This window comes from Chanodichthys erythropterus, chromosome 22, assembly GCF_024489055.1.
Source record: "Chanodichthys erythropterus isolate Z2021 chromosome 22, ASM2448905v1, whole genome shotgun sequence".
In the NCBI taxonomy this organism is placed as follows: domain Eukaryota; kingdom Metazoa; phylum Chordata; class Actinopteri; order Cypriniformes; family Xenocyprididae; genus Chanodichthys; species Chanodichthys erythropterus.
Window position 1 is genome coordinate 29,248,952 of NC_090242.1, and position 25,984 is coordinate 29,274,935.

The 25,984-nt window shown below is 39.1% G+C and overlaps 1 protein-coding gene across 1 annotated transcript in view; it reads left to right on the forward strand.

Moving 5' to 3' along the window:
- The window catches only part of apbb3 (amyloid beta (A4) precursor protein-binding, family B, member 3), a 35,305-nt gene extending 12,550 nt beyond the window's left edge, over nt 1–22,755 (forward strand). The window contains exons 2-13 of the mRNA XM_067375840.1: nt 597–784; nt 867–937; nt 7,197–7,248; nt 10,945–11,091; nt 11,451–11,578; nt 12,764–12,769; nt 16,187–16,301; nt 16,425–16,512; nt 16,623–16,706; nt 17,831–17,946; nt 20,612–20,791; nt 20,940–22,755. Coding sequence (XP_067231941.1) covers nt 597–784; nt 867–937; nt 7,197–7,248; nt 10,945–11,091; nt 11,451–11,578; nt 12,764–12,769; nt 16,187–16,301; nt 16,425–16,512; nt 16,623–16,706; nt 17,831–17,946; nt 20,612–20,791; nt 20,940–21,164 — 1,400 coding nt within the window. The 3' untranslated portion in view covers nt 21,165–22,755. The remainder of the gene's footprint in view (nt 1–596; nt 785–866; nt 938–7,196; nt 7,249–10,944; nt 11,092–11,450; nt 11,579–12,763; nt 12,770–16,186; nt 16,302–16,424; nt 16,513–16,622; nt 16,707–17,830; nt 17,947–20,611; nt 20,792–20,939) is intronic.
- The last annotated feature ends 3,229 nt before the right edge of the window (nt 22,756–25,984 follow it).

Below are 25,984 nucleotides of genomic sequence, written 5' to 3' on the forward strand. Positions count from 1 at the left end.
CATAATAAAATTATGTAATATTTAATTTAATACTATTTAATAAAATGGAAAATGGCAAGAAAAGTGCCCACCTTTGTAGTTCTGCATGCACAATTTCCTTGTAAACCTAATGATATTATCGTACATTAACAAAAAATAAAATTATAATCAAATATAAATAAAAAAGCATGTCATAATAAAGTCCAAATATAGTCCAGTAGTTACATATAAATGAAATGTTTGAGGGGACAGGGTGGTAGAGTAAGAGATAATGGAAATGAACATTAGTCCAGCCCTTTTTTTTTTTTAATAAGACAGCTCTGCTTTTAGTTTTGACCTCATTTTAGGCTGTGTCATGTGGGCAGATTAGGGCCTGGTCTGTCTCTCATGAGTAGATCTGAGCCCAGTGACCTCACTTCAGGGTGTGTTTGCCTCAGTGAATCTCAGCATGTGTGTGTGACTGTGTGTGTGGGCTGCTGGCTCTGTGCTAGTAGGTGGGAATTGTAACATGGCACATTTACAAGAATCTTTGCATGCTGCCCTGAAGTTAGCATATGAAATGTTTATAACATTTTATTTCAGGTACGGATTAATCCAGTAATCCATTCTCTGTGCAGATAACATCTGGAATGATCAGAGTCTGGAACTGGACTCAGATCTGCCTCCAGGATGGCGAACTATACGTGACAGCACTGGCACATATTACTGGCACGTGCCCACGGGCACCACACAGTGGCAGCATCCCTCCTACAGCGCAGAGGAGGAACAAAACACCATTAATGGCATCACTGCCAGCCAGATCAAGGTGAGATACTCTGACCTGTGTGTGTGTGTGTGTGTGTGTGTTTTTCTGACAGCCATCACATCTCCACTCTTGATTTCTTCAGACTGCAGTAGATGGCAGGCGGGAATCAAGAGGCAGACTGACTGAAAACCCGCTACCCTCTCTGAACGAAAGGTGAGGGAATAACACCTGCGCTGGTGACCGTACAGCTGAGGACAGACTACAGATGTTTCTCTGAAACTAGACAATAAAACATGTGAACAAAAGTGTGTGACGCTCAAAATGATTTAAAGGGTTCATACAAAAATGTCATGAAAATTATGTCATTAATTACTCACCCTGATGTAAACCCTTTGTTCATCTTCAGAACACAAATTAATATATTTTTGATGAAATCTGAGAGCTTTCTGGCCTCTGATAGACTGCAATGTTATTACCACTTTCAAGGTATAAAATAGTCCATGTGACTACAGTGGTTCAACCTTAATGTTATGAAGTAAATAATGAGCCGGCGTTCTGACGTAGAACCCGGAAGCACCGCACTGTGTTTACAACGTGAACAGCGTAGGAGAATGACATGGAAGACAAGAAATTGTTGAATAAAGTCGTTATTTCTGTTTGTTTTTTTTTTGAGCACAAACATATTCTCGACACTTCATAACATTACGGTTGAACCACTAGTCACATGGACTATTTTTACGATCTTTACTACCTTTCTAGGCCTTGACAGTGGTAATAATATTGCAGTCTATCAGAGGCCAGAAAGCTCTCAGATTTCATCAAAAATGTGTGTTCCGAAGATAAACTAAGGTCTTACAGGTTTGGAACGACATGAGGGTGAGTAAATGAAGACAGAATTTTCATTTTAGGTGAACTAACACTTTAACCAAGTTGGAGATGCTCTTGGATGTTCTTGGAACATCCTTGTTGAAATAACGATATTTCATTAGGATTAGGATAATAGGCTTGCTATCTGTCATTTCCCTATAATTTTAGGGTTAGGACTATTCAGGTTCGATTCAAGTGGTTGTTTGACTGGAATGTAGTTCCAGGATAATAACTGGCTGACAATATTCCACTTATTACACAGCAACTTGACAGTTTTATTTTTTATGTCTTATCCCTGGTCACCTTTTTTGATGTACCTGTAGTAAAAGAAAATCACTAATGAGATTTTATAAATGTCTCCTGCTTCTCAGAAAGACCCCAGTAATTAATGTTATTATATGTTAACTGTCTCATTCGTGTCCATTTTTATGTCTCCTAAGAAATTTGAGGAGAATCGTCTGAGTCGAAGTTGATACTTAAATTAAAAAAATGGATGCATGAACGTCTAAGCTATATCATTTTCCTCTGGTCAAGTTATACAGTTCATCAATTCGTTTTTTTTTAACCACACCATGCCATGTTTGTGAATCAAGTATTCCAGAGCGCAGTGTAATAAACAGTTTCCATTTATGTGCATACATTTGATAAAAGTCATAGGGACAGGTCTACTTGAGCAGTCTTTTGTACTTGTAAGTAAAGTCCAATGAAGGAAAGTTGATTTGAACCCATGTGCAGTTTTATTGAATATGATCCAAAGTGAACAAAACAATGACTTGACTACATGAACAAAACATGAACGTTGCAAACTCACCAACACACAAAGACTAACGACCTAACAAAAGACGCATAAAAGCAATGAACAACCAAACCAGTCAGAATGTGACACATTCAAAAGGGGAGCACAAGACATCATCACATGAGGGCAGGTGAAACATGACTATGAAATTACAAAATAAAAGACAGGAACACCAACAAAACCTAAACCAACCTGACAGTACTGCTGAATAATTTGTTCAAATGTGTCCGTAGCCACAAAATAATTTGTTAAAAATGTGTCTTCAACTAATTTATCACAATTGTTTTAATGTGTTGGGTGAAGTAACACATTACCCATGGACTGTGTCAATTTGCATCCTTGATGCAAATTAAAATCTGGCACAGCTTAGCAGCAAGAAACACACACACACACACACACACACACACACACACACACACACACACACACACACACACACACACACACACACACACACACACACACACACACACACACACACACACACACACACACACACACACACACACACACACACACACACACACACACACACACACACACACACACACACACACACACACACACACACACACACACACACACACACACACACACACACACACACACACACACACACACACACACACACACACACACACACACACACACACACACACACACACACACACACACACACACACACACACACACACACACACACACACACACACACACACACACACACACACACACACACACACACACACACACACACACACACACACACACACACACACACACACACACACACACACACACACACACACACACACACACACACACACACACACACACACACACACACACACACACACACACACACACACACACACACACACACACACACACACACACACACACACACACACACACACACACACACACACACACACACACACACACACACACACACACACACACACACACACACACACACACACACACACACACACACACACACACACACACACACACACACACACACACACACACACACACACACACACACACACACACACACACACACACACACACACACACACACACACACACACACACACACACACACACACACACACACACACACACACACACACACACACACACACACACACACACACACACACACACACACACACAGAGTTAAGCCAAATTCTCCTTCTGGTGCTCTGGAAATGAAAAAGCACCTTTTCTCTCTGTTTCCCCATTTGTTTACCCCACTAATGAAGCCTGTAGACATCTAAATGAACAAACACATTCATATAGCTGAAGGTGGTATTACCCACCTGGAGTCCTGTGAACAGATGTCTTCTCCACTGGCTGCTAGTGGAAATGACGAAAGAGGCTCTGCTTTAGACAGCCAGTCAGGTGTGGCCTGTACAACTGTGGGACGGAGAGTAAAACTTTTATTTTTGGCTAACCTCCAAACACTATAATATCAGGCCATAAGGCCCCAGTCACACTAATGCTTGAACAAAAGCAAGCACTCACCTGGGGAATTGAGAACACTGAGAAGAGTTTTGTAGTGCTAAATATGGTCCTTGCCAGTGAAGGACAAAATACTGTAGACACGTTTATTTAACAGGCTGGAACGTGCCTTTATTAAAGGGTTAGTTCACCCAAAAATGAAAATTCTGTCATCAATTACTCACTCTCAAGTGTTCCACAACCGCAACACCTTCGTTCATCTTTGGAACACAAATTAAGATATTTTTGTTAAAATCCGATTGCTCAGTGAGGCCTCCATTGACAGCAAGATAATTAACACTTTCAGATGCCCAGAAAGCTACTAAAGACATTATAAAACGGATAGTTCCGGCCCTTGATTCTGATTGGTAGAGCTGCGTTAGAAGCCGTTGTAAAATTCCCGAAAACATACAGCTGACCTCATTACAAAAGTATCGCTGCACCACTGAATGTGTATGTTGCTGCTTCTGTCTTAGCAAAGTAAACATATGTTTGTTCTCTATTGATTTTGTTACAGTTTTTTACAGACGCTAGGACACATTTCTCAATACTTAGGTCACTTTTGCAAAACTCTTCACACAGTTCTCCTAACCAACTTTCAGCTTGGCAAAGCAGTTCATTTCACATTCAAAATGCACTAAATCTACCAAAACACTGTATTCAGGTCTCAAATCAACTCATTCTTCCAGAACACTAGCAAAGGTTGACAGCCGACAAACACACTCTGTCACCCACAAAACAATGACCTAAAAAACACTAACAACATGTAGCATTATACAATGTTTTCTTGTGTAAAACAAGGACACATCTCTGTTTATAATTCACTGCAATATATGTTACTGGAATGAATCAGACGTGATGCAGAATTCGTCAATATTTTATGTCGTTTATTTATTTTTATAATTTTTTATAATTCCAAAATACAAGAATTTGTATACACACCATCCACTGATACAGATACAATTCAATTGTTTTTATAGCATTTAATTTTAAGATTTAAAATATATTTCATTAAAATATTACTGTAGGAATGCAGCAAATTGCTGTCTTATTCAGTTTTGTATTATGTTACTGTTTTGAACACAAGTTTAACAGTTTTGAAAACAGTATGTAAGCGTGTGCAAATTGGCCTGTACGTACACAGAGTTTTGGCAGTTGTTGTGTCTGAGTGAGAAAAGAATTCATGAAATTTGAGAGATGTAGTCAATGAATGCATTTTGTGCCAAAGCAATGATAAATGATCCTCAGTTTAGCCCACATAGACTTCTGTTGTGCTCACTGTGTGAAGAGTTTTGCAAAAGTGACCTAAGTATTGAAAAATGTGTCCTAGCGTCTGTAAAAAACTGTAATTGAAGCTTACTGTATTATGTAGAAGATTATTGTGAGAGAGATGTCGAGTGACCGAGTGTATTACCTGCACTCAAATTTAGCATTTTCCTTCAGGTCAGTCCTGTAAAAAAACTCTGTTGGAAAGTTCGCTGCAATCTTCACTTTTTAACATTTAATGTTAATTTTTTTTTTTTAAATTTCCTGTGCCCTGATGACACTGACAGCGCTAGTCAAAGTATTTGTCATTTGCGTTTTGTTCCGTGTTCACAACACATTTCGATATAAAAGTCTTTGTAGCTGAGTGACTCGCTCATAAAGACAATCTTTGTCGCCATCTAATGGTGTAATAAATGTCTTCTGTTACTGTTCACAGTCAGGGACTATTTTTTCCAGCGGAAGGAAGCCTTTTAATGATTTTACTTCATTAAAGTTGCATTGATACATATTTTTTGGCATTAATATTTGTATTGGGTAGTAACCGTTTTTTAAAAGTAATAAGCCCTGTGAAGCTGTGGTTTACAGTGAATTTATAACAGCTAAGGAGTTTTTTTTTTTAACAACACCCCTTAGCTGTTATAAATTCACTGTAAACCACGGCTTCTTGGGGCTTATTACTTTATTTAAAACAGTTCATGTGACTACAGTGGTTCAACCTTAATGTTATGAAACGACGAGAATAAGTTTTGTGCACCAAAAAAAAACAATTACGACTTTATTCAACAATATCTAGTGATGGGCAATTTCAAAACACTGCTTCATGAAGCTTCGAAGCTTTACGAACCTTTTGTTTCGAATCAGTGGTTCGGAGCATGCATCAAACTGCAAAAGTCACGTGATTTCAGTAAACGAGGCTTCGTTACATCATAAGTGTTTCGAAATTTCAATGGTTCATGTGACTTTGTCAGTTTGATACACGATCCGAACCACTGATTCGAAACAAAAGATTCGTAAAGCTTCGAAGCTTCATGAAGCAGTGTTTTGAAATAGCCCAGCACTAGATATTGTTGAATAAAGTCGTTATTTATTTATTTTTTTTGCTGCACAAAAGGTAGTCTCGTCGCTTCATAAGGTTGAACCACTGTAGTTACATGAGCTGTTTTAAATATGTCTTTAGTAGCATCTGAAAGTGTTAATTATCTTGCTGTCAATGGAGGCCTCACTGAGCCATCGGATTTTATCAAAAATATCTTAATTTGTGTTCTGAAGATGAACGAAGGTCTTACGGGTGTAGAACAACATGAGGGTGAGTAATTAATGACAGAATTTTCATTTTTGGGTGAACTAACCCTTTGAGCGCCATGTTTGTTATTGACTGACCTTTCCAATGACTTTGTTCAGAGAGCTGAGATTGGCTGCAGCTAAGTTGTTTGGGAATTGTTGACAGCTTCAGGGAATGCAATTACTTTCACATATATTGTCAGCAACTTGAGGTGGCATTACATGACAGAGAACAAAATTACGCTATATAAAATTCAAATACCAAAGATTGCATTTTTTAACTTTTTAGTGTAATATTCGATTTAATGTAAATTTAATGTATTATTCAGTCTAATTAATTATTATTCTGATTTATTTTTTATTTTGTTTCTACCGAGACAAAGACCCCAATATAGGACTTTCTATTTTATAGCTCTATAATATATAATTTTCCTCTTCAGGACGACTGTTTATTATTGGGAGGAAGTATGCTCAGAATGCTCTGACTTGTTCACAAGCATCATGGCCAAAGCTGAGAGTGATAATTATAGGAGCTGTTTCTTGTTTACAGGACAAAATACCCCAGCGGTCTGAATAGTCTTTTATAGAGCATAAATGAAAGTGCTTTCAGTAGAACACCAAATAGAAAAATAAGTGTTCAGCATCTCAAGACTTAATTTGTATTCCTATTTATTTATTTTTTTCTGGTGAAATGAGCCCAGTATTTAATTATGGGTCATTATCATAATGATGTGCTCTCTTGCTCTGCTTCAGGCCCTCCTGGCAGGAAGAGTATTTCTGTGCCAACATGGATCCCGACTCCAAGGTAGAATCTTGCTGTGTGCTGCCCTAATACTGTTTAACATGTACAATTTATTACTGTTTTCTCTGCTATTAGTCACTGTGCCCCACAAATTTCACACTTAAAAGAAAGCACATGCTGAGGTAACCAGTGAGGGTTAAATGTCAGAGTTGGAAAGGAGCATTAATCAGGGCATGTTTAGTGATTCAGTAGTGTGATATGCGTGTGTATTGGTGGAGTGTATATAGAAAGTGGGGGTGGAGGGCTGTGACCTCTAAAAGCACAAGAGATGCAATGTTAAGACAGCTTTATTGAGTCTGTGTAAAATGATCCTAGGCAGGGTCATAGATATATGCTCTGTACAAAACATTTTGACTTCAATCAGTCACCAGGTTGGTAAACGGTAGCTTGCAGGTTTGATTTCCTACAGGAGTGAGTCATGAACTATCATCAATGTGAATGAAAAAAAAAAGAAAAAGAAAAAACTAAACCCAGGATACTTCATGGTTGTCACTGTAATATGTGTGTACTGTGAGTCATATTTGATTAAATCATTTGCTAAATAACTACTTGCTTAGTAAATAACTCTGAGGTATGACAATATAAAATACCCTACCAGTAATTACTGTAATGTAAATGGATGTTACCCAGAGTGTCAACATTAACTTCATGCCAAATGTATGCAGCACCCCCTTCTTGGTACTTTATATTTCACAGTTTAGACTTTAAATATCACAGAATGACTTTATTTCTTGTGATTGTGACTATTTAGTTGTGACTTTTCATCTTGCAGTTGTGACTATGTCTTGTAATGGCAACTTTATTTCTTTTAATTGTGTGACTACATACAGTAGCGGCCAAAAGTGATGTCCTGAGGGGATATTTACCCTATACTTGTCATATATATATATATATGAGCTCACTTTCATCAGCCGCTGAAGGGTGCAAAAGATTTACACCTCTCTTAAACTCTTCAGCGAGCTCCATCTGAGACCCCCACTGCATCAGCGCGAGAGGGACCCTTCGATGATGAGTTTGAGAGAGGTGTAAATCTCTCACGCCCTTCAGCAGCTGATGAGAGTGTGCTCCTTGAGGATGTAGTATCCCTTACATCCCAGCAGCCAGTACTCTGTTGGCTTCAAGCCAGTAAGAGCAGGAGATGGCTGCTGAGGATGAAGAAGATAAGTCATCTGTGCCCTCTCAGCCGCCCTGGCCCGCATATGCTGAGCTGCTGGGGGTAACGGAATGCGTGAGCCCATAGACGAGGGGTGCGAGAGGCAGCGCTCTCCTCCTCTTCCAAGGAGCAGGTCACGAAGAAGGTGCAACGCTAGAAAGAAGAAGAGGATCTGAGGGAAGTGATCCAGCACAGACATACCCAGAGTCAGTGAAGGATTCCTTCCCTCTGAGGGTCATTACATCTACCCTCTCCTCTTCTTTCTCCCAATGTAGTAAGTACAGTAGAGAAAATTCACCCTGTAGTGAGTGGGCTGGCTTCCTCTCAATCTGGAGAGTCATTCTGCTGAGGCTGCCGCTCCTCTGAGCTCCAGGTAGATCACAGTCTCAAGTGTTTAGCCTTCATGAGGGCACCTTGATAATCCCTCTATACTGGGTAAGCTGGCCTCCTCTCATTTCTAGATAGTTGTTCTGCTGAGTCTACTGCTTTTTGGAGCTCCAGACAGATCATACTCCCCTCTCTAGGGTCTTATGTAGATTACCCAACCTCCACAGTGCTTTGATAATTCCACTCCATTGAGGGGTCGGAGGGACACTGGAAGCCATCGGAGGCAGAATGTGTAAAGGCAGGAACACACCAAGCCGACGGTCGGCCGTCAGGCAGTTTTCTTCGTCGGCCGACTACGTTTTCTCAGTGTGTTCCGCACCGTCGGCTGAAGTTTGTCCTCGTCGGCCTTTTTTCGGCCGATTCGAAATCGAATCGGCGTTGGAGCTTGTCGGCCCGTCGGGCCATCTGATCATTCTGATTGGCTGCTCAGCTACTGCCGCCTGCTGTTTCGGAAAGGCATTTCATCTCACGCAGGCGCAGAACTGGCATGCTGCTTGGCCGTCGGCTGTTTAGCGTCGGTTTGGTGTGGCAGGGCAACTTTGGACACTGACGGTGCCGACGTGAGCCAACCCCACAGTTTGTTTTCGTCGCCACTAATTCGTCGGTGTCGGCTTGGTGTGTTCTGGCCTTCAGAAAAACTCCTCCCTATTGAAGGGTAGAAGGTCACTAGGAAGCTGGGAGTTGCTACTAGTGTGTCTTCTGAACCGAAGCTCTCTGACTTTTGCATTCAGACAGGGGAGCCCTGAATTTAGTGAATCAGGTTGTCAGGCATGATATTTTTATTTCTTATGCATATGTTGTGATTATTTTATGATTATTTTAATTCCTTTTCTATGTAAAGCACTTTGAATGTGTATGAAATGTGCTATATAAATAAACTGGCCTTGCCTTTGCCGCTCTGTAGATCCTGGGAAACCCCTTCAGGATGAGCATTGTAACTCCCCTCAGTTGCAAGGGTCGGTGTGCTGAGTCGTGCTCCTCAGTATGCCCTTCTCCTAATTGTGAGACTCTGTTTTATGAAAGAGACAGGTTGTTGGCTAGCTAGCCTCCCTGGTGGCTCTGGGGGTTGATGTATGTCCCCCTAATAGTGACTGGCCAGGGCCTTTCTACCCATGGCTGTATTCCCTTAAAGGAACCTCTTCCCAAAATAGAGTGAGGATTTTGGTTCCAAGCCTTGAGCAGCCTTTGACCAAGTCCTTTTGCTTGCTCTGGAAAGGTACTTTTTCATGGAGCTTATAGCTCGGGCAGTGGCCATAGGGAGTACTGTCACTGACAGCCTTTGGGGATTGATTCTGGCTTTTCTCTGAATTGCCATTATTTTTTGTGCAACCATTACGGCATGCACTCCCCTCAGCATGGCAGCGTGAGTATTTCATTCCCCAATAGCGGCTCAGGATGCAGTGCAAGTTCACTTTCATCACTTTACATCTTGGTTTACGACTATAACCCTGGTTTCCTGAAAAAAAGGGAATGAGACACTGCGTCTCGTTGCCATGCTTCCGGGCTGCCTGCATAGTTCCTTCAGATGAAGAAGTGGATGACATGTTCTCTAAGTGCCCCTTTTATACTTCCTGATTGCACTAGTAGTGACATCATAGGCTGTCACCGGCCAATACAATTGCCGTGATTAGACATCAGCTTCAGACATCAGTCACGCTGTGGTGTTCCCCAATAGCTTCCCAGGACGCAGTGTCTCATTCCCTGTTCTCAGGAAACTAGGGTTACAGTCAAAACCTGAGACGTTTTTGAATGTGTTCATAATTTCTTTATATGAAATCCTGGCCAAAAATAAATTCTGCACAATTTGTTTCATGGTGCCATTGTTATCAGTTATCAAAAACAAAACAACTGACTCCAAGCAACACTACGCAAACAAAATCCTTAACAATTTTTTAATAATATTTAAATATAGATTGAAGATGTAAATTTTCCTAGACCGAACATCACTTTTGTTAACTACTACTGTATCTCTCTCTCTGTCTCTCTCTATATATATAAGAGAGATACATAGAGTGGAAAGGCTTCTCAGAAGTATTAGAGAGATAGAACTCACTATTAATGCCAATGAATTTAGCTACAAGTGTCAACATATTTTGCCACATATATAGTCTATCTAAAGTATGAGTACTTTTATGAGAATTTCTCCATTTGTCTTACAGTGTTTTGCTGTGCGTTCGCTGGGTTGGGTTGAGATCCCTGAGGAGGAACTGACCCCTGGCAAGAGTAGTCTGGCAGTAAACAACTGCATCCAGCAGCTTTCTCACAGTAAAGCAGAGGGCCGGGACGCAGTTGGCGCCTGGGGAGAGGTGAGAACAGCCTGGACTCATACATGTGACTTAGAATAAATGAGAGGTGCTTAGCTGGGGCCCACCAATGTCCCTGGAGGTCCGTTGAAATCATTCAGATAAGTGCAATAACAGTAGTAGCACACTAACCCTGTAATAGCACAAAACTTTGCTGCTACATACTGCTGAGTTTTACCAGTATATATTTTGATTATATATGTCTATTACCTATTTTCATAAGGTTTACACACTATTTTACAGTTCTGTTTGATTAAATCAAGGTCAGTGCAGTTCAGGTTAGTGCAGTTAGCCTAGCTCTCACAGAAGGCCATGGTAACTACTCAAAGCATATATGTGTGAGTGTGTGTGTGTGTGTTCAGGGTCAGGATATGATGATGGTGCTCAAGAAGGACACTCTCAGTCTAATGGACCCTGTGGATCGCAGCCTCATCCATTGTCAGCCCATAATCAACATCCGTGTATGGGGGGTGGGCTGCAACAATGGCAGGTAGACTGACCTGTACCCTTTTTCTATTTGTGGGTTTAAAATTCAAGTTGTTCTACTTTTCAATGCTATCACACATAGAATAAAAATGGATTTCTGCAGAGACTCCATTCATTACAGTTTAACAGAAAATTTATAAGCCTGCTAAATGGCCAACATCCCTCCAGTTCAATCATATTTCCTCATTCAGTGACAGGCAGTGGCAGGTCTTTAAAAACAGAGAGCTTTTTAAATGTACGCACAGTGTAGCTATTTTGAGTCGAGTTGCGGTTTTCCTGTAAAACACAGAGCCACTGATGATGAATATTTGCAAGCTATAATAAGAAATGTTTTGCATGAAATGTGTTGCATTTGTTTTTGATTTGTGTGTGTTGAAAGCGATTACTGGCTCAAGCTTACTAGAGAGTAGAGTAGCTCCCATTGTGAAAAACAAGTGCACTTAATTGTATTGAATGTGCACTTGTAATGTACTTCAAAGTACTCTTTTAAAAAGTATAAAAAGTAAAATTATAAAACTGAACTTGCAGATAATATAATATTAATGAAATAAAAGGCCACTTAAAGAGAGTACACTTTCATGGCAATGTTTGATACATGGAAAGTACTTGATTATAACTGTAGTGTGTTATTTGATATTGCATTTAAAGGTATTGTATTTTAAATGTACTAAATTGCAACTTCATCATTACAAATGTGTTATTAAAAATATATTAAAATACAGTACATTGCATACAAGCTTCACTAGAAATTACATTAAAGTATATTTTAGTTTACCATAAATACATGGTCGCATACACAATGTACTATATTTCAAAGACAACAGGTATTATAAAAATTACATTTTCATATACTTAAGTCCTACTTAAGTGGGTCAAATAAGCAGAAGTCTAATTGCATGTAATATAAATTTAAACTATATATTGTTTTCATGCAAATTCATTTAATTCATTTACATTTAATTACATGCAATTAAGTGTCCAAAAACATCAGATTCTGTTTGATTCAGTATGCTTTTCTTTTAAAGCATATTATTTCTGTAATAAGTACTTAAAAGTATGCTAAAATGCACTTATTTTTCACAAGGGTCTTTAGCTTGTTAAAAAAAAATTCTTGTTTCTTTTGCATTATTTTAACTATTATTAACCTTTGTTTCCTTTTTCTTTTTTAAACCACCACTTGTGAAAACAGAGACAGGTAATAACTGCACTTTTTTTCTTTTTTTCAATTAGACCTAGAAAACATGTCTCGTGATGTCGTGGTCATGAAGTAGCGCTCCTCTTTAGCCATGTTTTCTTTCATTTCATTTCTTTACTGTCATGCATCTCAGGTGTAAATTGTACTAAATGCAAAAAAGTATAACAAAATTTCAAGTGTACAAGTGTTTTTTGATTAATAACCAATGATGATACATTTATTTAAATGTTTGCTTTGCTCTGCATGTCTCAGAAATACCCTCCCCTGTGTTCAAACAAACAATAAATGCAGATGATTCTGCCATTATGGACCAATCAGAGTCTCAGTAGCCATGATTTTTTTTGGATTTGTCAAAATTGTTTGGACAAAGGTGGAACCGATTAGCTTGTAATGGGACCATCACTAGAGCATGTTGGCATATGCCAATGAGATCGTCTTCATACCTTATTTATATTGTGAGAATGTGTTTAGATTGCAAATCCAAAAATAGACCCTTCCAGTCTAGGTAGCTTAAATGTAAGTGTGGAACCCTGAGCTCTTTCATAACTGAGATCTGCAACGGGCTGGTACAATGACTCTGTATTCACACAATGAAGGTTTCCATCTGCCTGTTTACTAAACTCATTTGTTATTCTGTTTGACTTACATGTTCTCCCTTAGTAGTTGAGAGTAAACGAGTGCTGGATTTCACAAGCATCAGTATGCTGTGTGAGCTTGAGCCATATGCTGTATCAAGCACCGCTGCTCTACATTTCTCCAATGTAATATTCATGAGTAAAACATTCTCTTTGATGGAGCCAGCATGCAGCTTTAGGTCTTGAAGAATCAGGGGGAATGCACCGTTGCGTATGGAATTTGAAAATCATACTGCCCAGAAATGCCGATCGATCTGTATTTATAGAACACTGACATCTGATATTGCCACAAACAGCTAAGCTAAGAGAGACTTTCTAAGGTTAATGTGAGGAGATTTAGTGAATAACAAGTTAGGTTGAGAAATTAGAGATGGTTTTGCATCACCCAGCTGGCCGATGTCATTTCCTGCTTGCAGGGGGTTTTGTCCTATTTTTATTTTAGCCTATTCTTAGAGGGGCTGCTCACTACTGTGGCCTTCCAGCATGCTATTGGCAAAGTCAAACGCAATTGAGTCATCATGATGCCACAGTATGGAAATATATATTATATATATATATATATATATATAGGTGAACATATGTTGATATTTTTTGGTTTATAGTTATAGCTTATTAATTTAATTATTAATATTTTATAAAATAATATTTTTTGGGTGTCAACATTTTATATATACATATATATGTTTTATATATACGCCGTTCAAAAGTCGGGGTCTGTATGACCTTTTTTTTTTTTAAAGAAATTAATACATTTATTCAGTATGGATGCATTAAATTTATCAAAAGTGAGAGTAAAGTTACCAAATATTTCTATTTCAAATAAATGCTTTTCCTTTTGAAATTTCTGTTAATAAATAAATCCTGAAAAAAAATGTTTCACACTTTCCACAGAAATGTTCAATATTGATGATAATAATAAGAAATGTCTCTTGAGCAAAAAAATTGAAGGAGTTCTGAAGGATCATGTGAAACTGAAGACAGGAGTAATGATACTGAAAATTCAGCTTTGCCATCACAGGGATAAATTACATTTTAAAAATATTTTAAAATAGAAAACAGTTATTTTACATTGTAATAATACACGGATCAGGCATAACATTATGAGCAATGACAGGTGAAGTGAATAACACTGATTATCTCTTCATCACGGCACCTGTTAGTGGGTGGGATATATTAGGCAGCAAGTGAACATTTTGTCCTCAAAGTTGATGTATTAGAAGCAGGAAAAATGGGCAAGCGTAAGGATTTGAGCGAGTTTGACAAGGGCCAAATTATGATGGCTAGACGACTGGATCAGAGCATTTCCAAAACTGCAGCTCTTGTGGGGTGTTCCTGGTCTGCAGTGGTCAGTATCTATCAAAAGTGGTACAAGGAAGAAACAGTGGTGAACCGGCAACAGGGTCATGGGCGGCCAAGGCTCATTGATGCAAGTGGGGAGCAAAGGCTGGCCCGTGTGGTCCGATCCAACAGACGAGCTACTGAAGCTCAAATTGCTCAAGAAGTTAATGTTGGTTCTGATAGAAAGGTGTCAGAATACACAGTTCATCACAGTTTGTTGCGTATGGAGCTGCATAGACGCAGACCATTCAGGGTGCCCATTTTGACGCTCGTTTTCTTTTACATCACGTGGATGGCTGGGTTCGTGTGCGTCACTTACCTGGGGAACACATGGCACCAGGATGCACTATGGGAAGAAGGAAAGCCGGTGGAGGCAGTGTGATGCCTTGGGCAATGTTCTGCTGGGAAACCTTGGGTCCTGCCATCCATGTGGATGTTATTTTGACACGTACCACCTACCTAAGCATTGTTGCAGACCATGTACACCCTTTCATGGAATTGGTATTCCCTGGTGGCTGTGGCCTCTTTCAGCAGAATAATGCAGTGCGCACAAAGCAAAAATGGTTCAGGAATGGTTTGAGGAGCACAACAACAAGTTTGAGGTGTTGACTTGATCTCAATCCAATCGAGCATCTGTGGGATGTGATGAACAAACAAGTCAGATCCATGGAGGCTCCACCTCACAACTTACAGGACTTAAAGGATCTGCTGCTAACATCTTGGTGCCAGATACCACAGCACACCTTCAGGGGTCTAGAGGAGTCCATGCCTTGATGGGTCAGGGCTGTTTTGGCAGCAAAAGGGGAACCGACACAATATTAGGAAGGTGGTCATAATGTTATGCCTGATCAGTGTATTTCACAATATTTCTTTTTCGAGCCAGGAGGTGCTCTGGTTTCCCACACAATCCAAAAACATGCAGCGTAGGTGAACTGGAGACTCTAAATTGTCCATAGGCGTGAATGAGAGTGCGAATGTGTGTACGTGTCTGTGTGTGAGCTCTGTGATGGACTGTCCACTTTTGACATTCTATTAACTAGAAGTAATTTTGCAACTACATGTCAACTACCAGTCAAAGTATTAGTAAACTTTCTACTTAATACCTGCTTACACTTAATTTTGACGTTCTACTGACTAACTTTGCAAGTAAGTCAACTTATTCTACTAACCCGAACCCTTGATTCTTTAAGTCTACTAATACTCTGAGAGTTAGTTGACATGTAGTTGCAAAGTTACTTATAGTTAGTAGAATGACATATGTGTATTATTAAAATAAAGTAACCTAAAAATGTAATTATTTAAACTTTTTGATCCTTAACCATTGTTTTCATGACCATAAATAAATACATGTGACTGACTAAATATATAAAATTTTTGTGCATGTTTAGTGCTTCATAAAAGTCACTGTGGTGAGTATTTACTCCAGTCTTCTGGTCCTCCATAGGGACTTTGCCTTTGTGGCCAGTGATAAAGACACCTGCATGCTGAAGTGCCATGTGTTCCGCTGCAGTGCTCCAGCCAAGACCATCGCATCTGCCTTGCATGAGATGTGCTCCAAGGTAAAATCACATGATCATGTCATGATCTATTGTCATCATTAACAATAGCATTAACAGTTTCATGATCAAAAATGTCCATATTTCAATGATGGTGGTTTGTTTGTGATTGGTCTGTTTCCACAGATCATGGCAGAGAAAGCGGCGCTGCAGCCCTCTATGGCCCGTTCTCTCACCATGGAGAGCATCTCCCCAGAGGACTTGCCCCGCCAAGGTACAACATCTGCCTCTTTGAGAAAGTGGCATCTTTTAAAGTAGATTGGTTGGTTTTCTAAACCGCAAATGGTATCCTTTTTATGAGACTGTTTAATTTGTGCTTTCCAGTTGACTTCCTGGAAGCAGTAAGGCAGAGGGTGCAGAAGTTTGAGGTGGAGTACATTGGAAACCTGCCTGTATCCAGAGCAATGGGTGAGTGTGATTCGGGCCATTCAGATATCTTATAAACCCCCTTTTTACACTGGAATGAAAGAGGATAATCTCTGTAATACTATTACAACCCATGTCCCAGACTAAAATACATATTTGAGCAGTCTTCACTAAAAGCAACTTGCAGTGATATATCTTAAAATATAGCCGCTTTTCCACCACAGGAACTTTTCCCAGGAACTAGGGACCTTGGGGTTGTACTCAGTGTGTTTCGACCACAGGGACAAAGTCTAAATGAAGTTCTGGGTAAAAATTCCCCCCTCAGAAACTCCCTGCTCGCGAGGTAGTACTTTTTCAAAGTTTAGGAACTTTTGGGGGTGGGAACTAGATGCTGAACATGCTGATTGGTTGAGTTCACGCAGCATGCATTTTGATTGGTTGACTCCACAGCTGGACCACCATTTTTAAAAGTCTGTTGTGGTGCATGAAGTAAGAGTTGTTTGCTGTTCAAATCAACATTAGAGTTTAAAAAATATATCAGATTGAGCGACAACGAGGTAAGCTAATATGTGGAGGACGGGAACTGGAAAGTCATGCACAGTCACACGTCACCGGACTAATTTGCCTAATCTTCACGTTACTTTTGACCGCAATGGAAATGCAGACAGCAACAGATAAATGTTCCTGGGACAAATTGTTCCGGGTAATTTCGGTGGAAACGTGGCTTACGTTATGTTTTCACCAGTAATGTTTTCAAGGCACTTTTACAAAAGCTACTTAAATGTCTTAATTTAACTAAGGCCTACTCCTAGCTTAGTCTAAGCCCTGTCTGTGAAACCTGGCCATGTAGTACCAAACACTTCATGTTTGACATATGCAAGTATCCCTGCTCTCAAGCTTGAATTAAAATGTCACATTTAAAAAATTTCCAGTGCCAAATTCGAGTACAACATATTGTGGATCCAATTTGGACATGAATCAAAAAAATTTTCTCAATGAAAGGCTTAAGTTTAAAAAGATTTGGCCATTAAGATTAAGATCTAACACCAGCTTAATTATTACTTTGATTAGAGACCTAGAAACCCTAGCCTAAACATGTATGGCCCTGGTAGTGACGTTTTGTATGGTTTTGTGGTTAATGTGTTTTTTTATGTATATGCTGACAGGAATGGAAGTGTTGAACAGAGCTATTGAGAGTATCATGCACTCCAGAGACAGAGATGAGTGGGAGCCGATAGTCATCCATGTGTCTGACACAGTTCTGTCTTTATGGAGAGGAGAGGTGAGAGTATATACTAACTGACATTGAGGATTTTTACTGTACTCTGCTTGGGATAGAATACTTGCGTACTTCATACTGTACAGGTTATAATGTATACTGCCTAATGTTTAAAAAACACTACACAAGTTTTATATTAGTATTTTTGATGCTGCATCCCTATATACTGCATATTTTTTGAATATGTGGGTTTCTTCTGTTAGTATTTTTCTATAGCATGTGAAACAGTATTGCTGCGTCCCAATTCGCCTACTTACACTACGTCCTAAAAGTATGTACTTTTTCTTTACAAAAACAGTACATACTTTTGAGTGTGTAGCAGAAGAGTATGCAAGCCTTGGGACACACTACCTCGTCATAATTGCGTCTTTAATGGACGTTCTGTCGCTTAGTTATGCAACCTGTAACTGTTTAAACTACCCTGTCAATCATCTTGTCACAGTTAAAGGGATAGTTCACCCAAAAATGAAAATTTGATGTTTATCTGCTTACCCCCAGTGCATCCAAGATGTAGGTGACATTTTTTCTTCAGTCGATCACAAATGATGATTTTTAACTGCAACCGCTGCCCTCTGTCATTCAAATAATTGCAGTAGATGGGAACTTCATCTATAAGAGTGAATAAACCTTGCTTAGACAAATCCAAATGAAACCCTGCGGCTCGTGACGACACATTAATGTCCTAAAACACGAAACGATCGGTTTGTGTGAGAAACCGAACAGTATTTATATCATTTTTTACCTCTAATACACCACTATGTCCAACTCCGTTCAGCTTCCGGTGAGTGAGGTCTGATCGCGCTCTGACAACGGAAGTGATGTCTCGCGCTCATTGAAGTATATGGGCGAGACATCACTTCCGTCATCACAACGCGTTTTTTGACCTCACTAGCAGGAAGCTGAACGGAGTTGGACATAGTGGTGTATTAGAGGTAAAAAATGATATAAATACTTTTCGGTTTCTCTCACAAACCGATCGTTTCGTGTCTTATGACATTTATGTGCCGACACGAGCCACAGGTTTTAATTTGGATTTGTCTAAGCAAGGTTTATTCACTCTTATTGATGAAGTTCCCATCTACTGCAATTATTTGAATGACAGAGGGCAGCGGTTGCAGTTAAAAATCATCATTTGTGATCGACTGAAGAAAAAATGTCACCTACATCTTGGATGCACTGGGGGTAAGCAGATAAACATCAAATTTTCATTTTTGGGTGAACTATCCCTTTAAAATCCTCCACATTCAATTAAATTTAATTTCCTACCGTTTCGGAATTGTAGTCGCACATTTATCTGCCAGTCATGGGTCTTTCATGCAGAGAACTCTCCTCATCTTTGCATAATGATGCACTTAGAAGTTAATGACCAAACGCATTGTTATAAAAGTCCACAATGCTGTTGCAGATGAAATATGATGTGGATAACATTTATAAATATCTTTTCGTCAGGTTAGATACTGATTATTAATCACTCAAGCCCCTTTATCTTAACCGTTCTGCTTAGCCTTCGGTCTCGCACATTCGCCATGTTTGTTGTTTTTTAACACTTTTTATTCGTATTTGTATTTCTAATCGGAAAAAGTAGACCATCCGGGTATTCAACATACTACGATTTGGGACATACTAATTCTTATTTCGAATGCTATTTAGGATGGATAGTATGCGAATTGGGATGCAGCATATTTGTTATGCAACAATGGGTTTCAAAGAGTAGTATGCTACTTTGTTGTCACCTAACCATGGCCCTGTTTACACCTGGTATTAAGATGCATTTTAGTCGATCGGATCACAAGTGCTAAATAGTAAAACAAGGTCTAAAATATTTTGAGATTGTCCACTTTCAACCACTTCCAGAAGTAGTCGAAAATGCATTTGTCTAATGTGTTTAAACAGCCACAAAAAACCTCCTACTCTCAGCCTACTGACCTACTTCATAAAACATTATGTACAGTAAAGTGCGCTCTAGAGATGGGACTTAAACTCTGTTGGCTGTAGAATCTAGTTTGGTTTGAAGATGAAAAATGTACCCATCACAATGTTCTCTCACCATTCCTGATTTCTAACACACTCACAGTGTTTGGCGTGGTCTTGCAGCTGTCAGAGCAGAAACAAAAGCTGATCTCCATACGTTTACCATCGTCTCCGGGCGCGTTCATATGTAAATTGCACAAGCTTATTTTGTCCATTGGATTGGAAGATCTGAAAACAACCCATACATTTAAACACCCATAGACCCTCTCCTCAAAAAACAGGACAAAAGTGTTTGAAAGTGGACAAAAGAGATGGGTTAAAACACCAGATGTAAACAGGTACTTGTGATCCAATCAACCAAAACCATCTTACATCTTAATACCAGATGTAAACAGGGCCCATGTTTAATTCACCAAGTGCTGTCCAGTTTCATAAATTCATTTTCATTTTATAGGTAATTTTTTGTTTTTAATTCAAATTTGAGAAAACATTTGGTAGATGGAATGGAAAGTCAAGTCAAGTGCACTGCATTTTTTGGGTCGCTTACAATGGCCAGTGCTGTATGCTCTGCATAAGGACACTTTGCGTACTATACACACTGTTTACTGCAGTAATAGTATGAGTATTATGCTTTTCTCTATGTGAACCATAGCCTTTCTGTTTTTCACTCTTTCTTTCCACTCTTGCTTTATTTCAGGATGGAGACGACCCATTTTGGGAATCCCAAGTACGTTACTTAACTTTCCTAGGTGTAGGTCATGACACGCACACTTTTGCAGTCATAGTGGATGCTGGAACTCAGCGCTTTGAGTGTCATGTGTTCTGGTGTGAGCCCGATGCAGGGATCATCTCTGAGGCAGTTCAGGCTGCATGTATGGTGAGGCAATACTAAATTTATTTGAATTTCACCCCACATAATTGATAAAATATCCCACACTTTAGTCATAGCTTCATAGCATGGATACAGAATTCAATGCAAAATCACATCTTTTTAAGTATTTCTAAATGTTTGGTGCCCCCTTCAGGTCCAATACCAGAAGTGTTTGGTTGCACAGACACCTCCTGTGAGGTCCAAAATGTGGCGGGCAGGCTCCAAAGTTAGACGAGCCAACTCCATGGATGGCTCCAGCTTCCCACCTCGACACCAAGGACACACACCTTCCAAAATGGCCTCTCCCAGCGTGAAGAAGGGCATGTTGGCATTTTTTGAGACATTCCGTAATAAACATTCTGCGGTACCCACACCCTAACAACAGCGGCTCTGGGAGGGGGATGGGGCCTGATGGGCTTTGAGGAGGGGGATATTAGGACATGGAAAGATAAAAGGAATGAATAAACATGAAGCTTAGACAGCTTAAGATTTTAAAGTATCCTTTGCCTTTGGCATTTTTTAAAAACATTTAAACTTAAGCTCCCCAGTACGACCTTACAAAAAACAACCCACCTAATTGCCCTTAATAACAGTGTTTTTGAAGATTGACATATCTGAATGTAGGTGTGCAGAACAGTGTTTAAATGACATTGAGGTGCTGTGCTCTCACATTCCAAAAACTGACAGAACACCAAATGCTCTGCAGTTCAAATGCTGTTATACAAAAGTTAGTTTCTGTCCTAGAATTTGATTGGTATAACACTACTTAACTCCATACTGACAGATGCCTGTATGGTTTCACCAAGTACAACATGTTCCTGGATCAGCATCTTTGTTAACCCTGGAACAACGTTCCAATTAACCAATCAGATTTAGGGAAGTTTACAGTTTGTCAAGTTTAGGCTTTCAAACAAGGTTAGGTGCTTCTACATCAGTGTTATTCACCTATCGTTTCACTCTGATTTTAGGGATAACTTATGAGTAGGGTTAGGTTTAGGGACTACATTTTCAGATATTAATGTTGTTCCAGGATCAATAAAATATGTTTGTCCAGGAACATGTCTTACTTGGCAAAATTACAGTGACCCCATCAGCGTCTGTTGCCGTTGGTCAGCGCTAGTTTTAAACATATTCAATCAGCATTTGTCGGGTCATGGAATGTATGAGAAGTGACGTACTGTAAACTAGTGATTGTCGGCATTGGTTGGTGTTTGTCAGATTAGTCTATTCAACTTATTTTAATGTAAGAATGGACAGGGCCATTTGTAAATTGAATGTGAGAGGTTTCCGGTGTCAACTGCTTCCAGTTATTTTAGCTGTTCAAACAGAGTTCATTATGCTGCTTGATATTGCAAACTGGTGTTTATCATATTATTTTAATTCATTATCATAATCATAAACACAATGGTTTGTAGCTCAAATACCATTTACTGCACTTTGTTATTCTTCTAGTTATTTGCCTATAGTGGCTATTGAATCGGAAATCTCGCACATTCACAAGAAATAGTGAGTACAGATTAAACTATAGCGTATAAATGCTCTGGGACTTTGTTTCACTTTGCTTGTCTGTTTGTACCAGACAGTCTGTCAGTCTGCTTGTTAGTGGTGGTGATTTTTCAGTGACTTTTCTGCAGATTACACCATTCTTTTTGAGTCTGGTGGATCTTAATCCAAAAGTAGGCCTATAGTTCTGCTGTGCACTTTCAAGGACAGTCGTATGATGTAATTTTCATTATCAGCACCGTCCTCTGATGCCTGTACACAACATCAGTGTTCCAACCAAGTCTGTGCAGACTTGTGTGCCATCAACAACACCTGTGTGGATGATTTTTTTAAAGACTTGCGCAATTAATTTTGTGCAAAATGGAGCAGAACACAGAAAATGTCTTTTATTTTTACTTTAAATGTGCAATATGTTATATTTTTGCAGTAAAATATCCAAAAACCACTAGGCCAGTGTTATATATTTTGTTCACTTGAGTACTTACAATATCCCAAATGTTTCCAACTATTTGTAAATCGTGAGAAAATTGGCTCTGGGACGTGTGAGGAGTCGCCTGTCAATGGCGTCATACCCGCGTTACCCTCAGTTTCCGGTTTTATTTTGTAGAAACCATGGAAACACCAAAGACACTTTAATATATTACATGTTTTAATAGACAAGGGAACAACTGTTTTGATATATTTATAGACAGAAAACAAATTGTTGTAATATAGCTCAACACGTTTAGTCTTTTTTTCGATTTACCATGCTTTGCCATTCTTCAGAGTAAAACACTATTTTGTCAAATAGCTAACAAAGCATAATCAGATGCAGTTTTATTTTTATTAACAGTAATACATAATTTCCTCCATCATACAATACGTTTTAAAATTAATTGCATGCCATTTATCAACACAAGACATCCAATATTTAATATGATATTCTAAAATCGATCTATCTTACTGCAGTGTGCAACAGTGTCTCACAGCAGCCGCCGAGCGAACGCACAGAGTAACGTTATAATATTTTCAACACTCTCAAATGTATCTAATAATAAACAGAGTTGCGTTACCTCATATTTATGACCGGAAAAGTGGAAGCAGCGCCAGCGACTGTGTCATAATAAAAGTTCTGCTGCGTGAGGCGTGTGTTGCACAATCGCTCCAGCGACCTCGTTTAGTTCCTCTTCATACTACAGTAATGTTAATAATCTCATCCATGAACATGAGTTCCTCCCGACTCCAATCCCTTTTCTTTTGTCCGTTGAGATGAAGACTACACGTCCCAAGATTCTGCTCTAAAACTTGCCGTCATCAAGTTACGCTAGGCTTTTAGCGACCTCTAGCGGACAAAATTATTACATATTGTACCTTTAACCTTTACGTTTCAAACACAAGTCCACACAGACAAAAAAAAAAAAAAAAAACGGGCTGTGTGCAGACAGCTAATGGCGAAAATGACTTCATCTGGACTGTCCACAAACTGGAGCGGAATGTGCAAAACAGAACTATACTTGCGGCTAAGTCATTGAATCACTTACTCAACTGTGTGTTGCTCAGAAATGCAATGGTTGATTCCGCTTTCATTGTTTTTCATTGGCGGACCAAGAAAAGACAGAGCAACCAGCAATATTGTGTATGAAATGTAAGTTACTCTATTATCTTCTTGTTTATTGAACTATTGTATAAAAGCAGTATCACGCACACAAAAGAACAGATCTATTGCTTGTGTGATATTGCTGAAATATGATCCATTTTGGAAGGAACAATAACTCGGATCTAACAACTGTGTGACTGAGTAACATTTAATAACCCTGGACTCCATACAACCTCAGATTCAGCAATGAATCATATCAACATTTAACATTTTCTAATCTTATTACCATCTTATTGCACAACACTTATGTTGTGCAACAAGATGGTAATAAGATTAGAAAATGTTATCGCAGTTGAATCGCAATGTGTGATATATTTTGATAGCAAGTATCGATGTACAGTGATCTAATTCTTGTATGACTAATATGTAGACAGTAGAGATGTTCCCTTTAGGTCTCATTTGTGTTCAAAAAGTAAATTTAGCTTCAAACCTACTATCCGTATATTAACAGTAAACCGTTTGTCAAAAAGGATGTTGTTTGCTGTTCTAATACACCTTTAAAATCAGTTTAAGCTCAGAATATTCAAGGTCGTTACTTCATCTTGAGCAAACAGAGCAATCTTCACACACAACAGAAAGACCTCAATTAACGTAGTGCTATCAGTGCTAGAGTCGTGTTTTAGATAGACCCTGCTTTTGTAACTTTCGCTGTTTCTATTGTGAGTTCAGAAAAGCAGATGAGGAGATATCAGTGACCCCCAATAAAGACACGTTGTTTGTTATAATACTGATTTATGGAGCTCTCAGTTTAGTTCCACCGTTGCATGATTTTGCACATGCTTGGAAATTTGAGGCTTTGCTTGGGTAAATGCGAACACAGAGCTTTAAAAACGAATGGTACGTTTACACAACAACGATGTACTAAAAACATAAAAAAATTTCTTTGTACAGATGACGTTATCAAAACTATCCCCGTTCACACGGATCTGGAAAAATTTACTAAAAATGCTGTATTATGCATGCCAGATAAGTAGCTGGCGATGTCACTTTTTGAAAGACTAGAAAGACTATGTGCCTGTGCATACGCATTGTTTTACAGAGCACTAGCGCCATATAACTCGCATGCCTATCCACCTTATTTTTAGTTTACCGCACTTCGATATTCCAACCCGATCTCACTGCAATTCGTACATATTTTACGAGGTGGCTAATTCATACGAATTTGTACGAATGACCTACCCCTAACCCTGCCCCTAAACCTACCCATCAATGGGGTTTAGACAAATCGTATGAATTTGTATGGATTAAGCACCTTGTAAAAAATGTACAAATTGGTCGTGAGTGATGTCGTACAAATTTGTACGAATTAGCCATCTCATAAAAAATGTATGAATTGGCCATGAGATAGCATTGGATATTCTTCACGTTATTTCCCTATAGCGGCTAATAAATCATAAGTCTAAACCCGCGGTCACACTAGACTTTGAATGTGCGAAATTTCTTCGGATGCTGTAACGGTCATGATATGATGTCACAGACTACAGCATCTTTTTTATAAACATGAATTCAACATATAACTTAAATACATTCAAAATGTAAAAATACAGAACCTACTCGACTTTACTGAAAAAATATCATTCTTTTAATAGAGTGCCTCAGGGATGACACATTTTTGTAGGCAAAACCCGGAAGCGAGTTAGCATTTTAGGACTTCCGGTTCCAACGCTGTAAAGTCTATAGTTGCATCCCAAACGACGCACTATGCACTTATACACTATGTACTTATGCACTATGTAGTCTTCCATTTAGTGCGTGAATTTTTTTTGTCATTTAACAACGGAGTCCGATACCCCCTCCCCCTCCTCAACGTAATTAAAGCTACGACAGTTGAGTGCACGAAGTGTCCAACATTCCACACTTTTGAATTTTTTTACGTTAATTTAGTGCATCATCCGGGTATTTAAAGTGCACTTTTTCTTTTTGGAATTTTCAGTGTGAACGCACTACTTGCACTATTTATACTTAAAAACATCATAGAATAGTGCAAAAGTACGTGAATTGGGATGCACCTTAAGGGTTTTTTGAATGGGTTTTTGCTAAATCGCCTGAAATAAGGTCTG